Here is a 2,293-nt window from a genome sequence, read left to right as displayed (position 1 = left end):
AGGGTCAATGGAACATTAATTGTAAGATTTGTCCATGTTTGAGCTCCTGCCTGACCATCGTAAGCTGTTTTCCAGCTACGAAAGGGGGCCGGCTCTGGCACAGCCTTGAGGGGACTGCACCTATCTAAGTAAGTCTGTAGTTGCATTGCCCACTGAGTGAGAATCTTTTTGAAGTAAAATGAGTCCGGGCCTGACTCATTAGTTTCTGGGTAAGAGAGAGTTCTAAGGGAGTGGGAATCCAGGGCTGGCTAATGGCATTTGTCCCAGATGGACAAGAAAGTCTGCCATCAGGGCCAGGTGGACACTGAGGCATCTCAATCCTAGGGTCGCAGGGCGAGGCATAGCCTCCCACAACAGGAAGGAATCTGATGGAAGTGGCACATGAGCTCTTAACTGTGCCTGTGATCTCCTTAGTGTGTCTGTCTCCCCGTCATTGGATGTCGTAGAGAGATCACACATGGAAAGGGTGGGGGTGATGGAGAGGTCACCCATTTTGGAGAGGGAGCTACCAGGTGAGCTACAGTCAAAAGAAAAGACAGTGGCCAACAGGAGTGGAAAATTGTGTCATGATTCATGACTATTGGGGCCTTCCATGGTTTTTCTGGCCACAGCTCTAAGCCCACACCGTATCTCCAGATGACAAGCAGAGCCTTGGTTCCACCTTCTGTGGGGGACAGTGCTAACGTGGAGGCACGGGGCAAATCAAAGCAGAAAAAATATGCCTTCCTAACCAGGTGGGCAGACAGACATTACAGACAACACAATAAGTAAGTAAGTAAGTAAATAAATAAAAGGAAAGATGTGGGTCCCAATGCTTTCCTCCGAGGGAACTGAAAACACCAACACCGAGGGGCCTTTTCACTAAAACACTCCACCTTGGGCGTGCTGTCCAGTGCCTCAAATGAGGAGCAGGAGATGACTGGCACCTGTTCTGGTGTCAAATTTTGTTGGATCCTCTTGGCTCCCATGGTGGCGGGGTGAGAGGCACAGCATCAACGGCATAGACTTTGGAAGTCAGGTAAAAGGCAGACAGCACACTCCTTTACTCAGCAGTGAGGAGAGCCTGGGGCTGCATTCTGATATATTGACATTGCGTGGTCAGCTCTCAATGGCTAAGAACCACCGGGACCTCTAATGGCACCCATCCTAGGGCCTTAGGCAGCATCAGGTGGTCACCCTTCACTGCAATGCTAGGCGTGATCAGGACCTCCAATAGCGCCTGTGGCTAGGCCTTCAGGCAGACTACCAGTTGGCTCCTCACTCAGCTTTGCAATCCTTATTTTCCTACACTAAACCAAAAAGTTTTGTCCCGAACTGATGCACATACCAGACACAAACCTTCTGAACTTTCCTCACCACAGGCTACTGTTGTTGTGTTTTCTTTTCCTCCAAACATCTAAAGTCATTGACATTTGTCTGCTCTCTTACAGGAGGGAGCTCTCCTATTTTGGGGTGAAGGTGGCTATTGTAGAGCCTGGAGGCTTCAAGACTGCTCTGAATGACAGGCATTCGTCAATTATCAAGATGCTGTGGGACCAGGCCAGCTCAGAGGTCAAAGAGGTCTATGGAGACAAATTTTTGCAGTCCTGTGAGTGACCTTTAGGAACTGAGACAAAACCTTGTCCTAAGTCCCGAGTCTCTGCTTTCTGTCACTGCTCCACGGCCTGATCCAGACTGTCTTTCTCACAGTGGAGAAGTTTAGTTCCCCTTTCCTTGGGAGCCTGTGGGATTCTGCTCACACAAAGACATTCTGGCTTCTAGAACATTGGGCTCTGTTTTATATGAACCCTTCATTATCTCACAGATAAACATGAAACTGCTTTCCATAAGCTTGGGTTAGTGTCTGGTGTTGGGTGAGATCTTCCAGCCATTCAGCCAGAAAGGTCTCTGAACTGGGACACGGAGGGGCGGGGTGGGGGGGCTGAGTGTGCATGGTTCTTTCTTGAGACTTGCTTGTGTCCTCCTGAGCACCCGGGACAGGCTAGGCCTGGCGTGGCTTCTGATTTGGATACGTGGGTTCTAGACAGGCTTTCTTCAGTTGGTCACTGAGCGGGGGTGGTGGGATGTGGAGGCGACCAGAATAACGTCTTGTTCTCTGCAGACCTGCGAACACTGACGTCATTGGTGGAAACATGCTCGGAGGACCTTACTTTGGTGACAGACTGCATGGAGCATGCACTGACTTCCTGTCATCCTCGCACCCGCTACTCAGCCGGCTGGGACGCTAAGCTCTTGTACCTCCCCATGAGCTACCTGCCCACCTTCCTCTCAGATGCCTTCTTCTACTGGAGCT

At 50.5% G+C, this 2,293-nt stretch overlaps 1 protein-coding gene across 1 annotated transcript; it reads left to right on the top strand.

Annotated features, from left to right (window-relative positions):
• Window positions 1–414: 414 nt before the first annotated feature.
• LOC113455908 (retinol dehydrogenase 7-like) lies at window positions 415–2,289 on the top strand (the record flags this gene model as incomplete). Its single annotated transcript, XM_026778555.1, has 4 exons — window positions 415–512; window positions 612–734; window positions 1,431–1,588; window positions 2,102–2,289. Coding segments are annotated over 4 exons (567 nt in total), but the record flags the coding sequence as incomplete, so codon positions are not given.
• Between the last annotated feature and the right edge of the window lie 4 nt (window positions 2,290–2,293).

The sequence above is a fragment of the Microtus ochrogaster genome, unplaced genomic scaffold, assembly GCF_000317375.1.
Source record: "Microtus ochrogaster isolate Prairie Vole_2 unplaced genomic scaffold, MicOch1.0 UNK2647, whole genome shotgun sequence".
NCBI lineage: Eukaryota > Metazoa > Chordata > Mammalia > Rodentia > Cricetidae > Microtus > Microtus ochrogaster.
The sequence above is the reverse complement of the archived record's forward strand: the minus strand, read 5'-3'. Positions and strand labels throughout refer to the sequence as shown.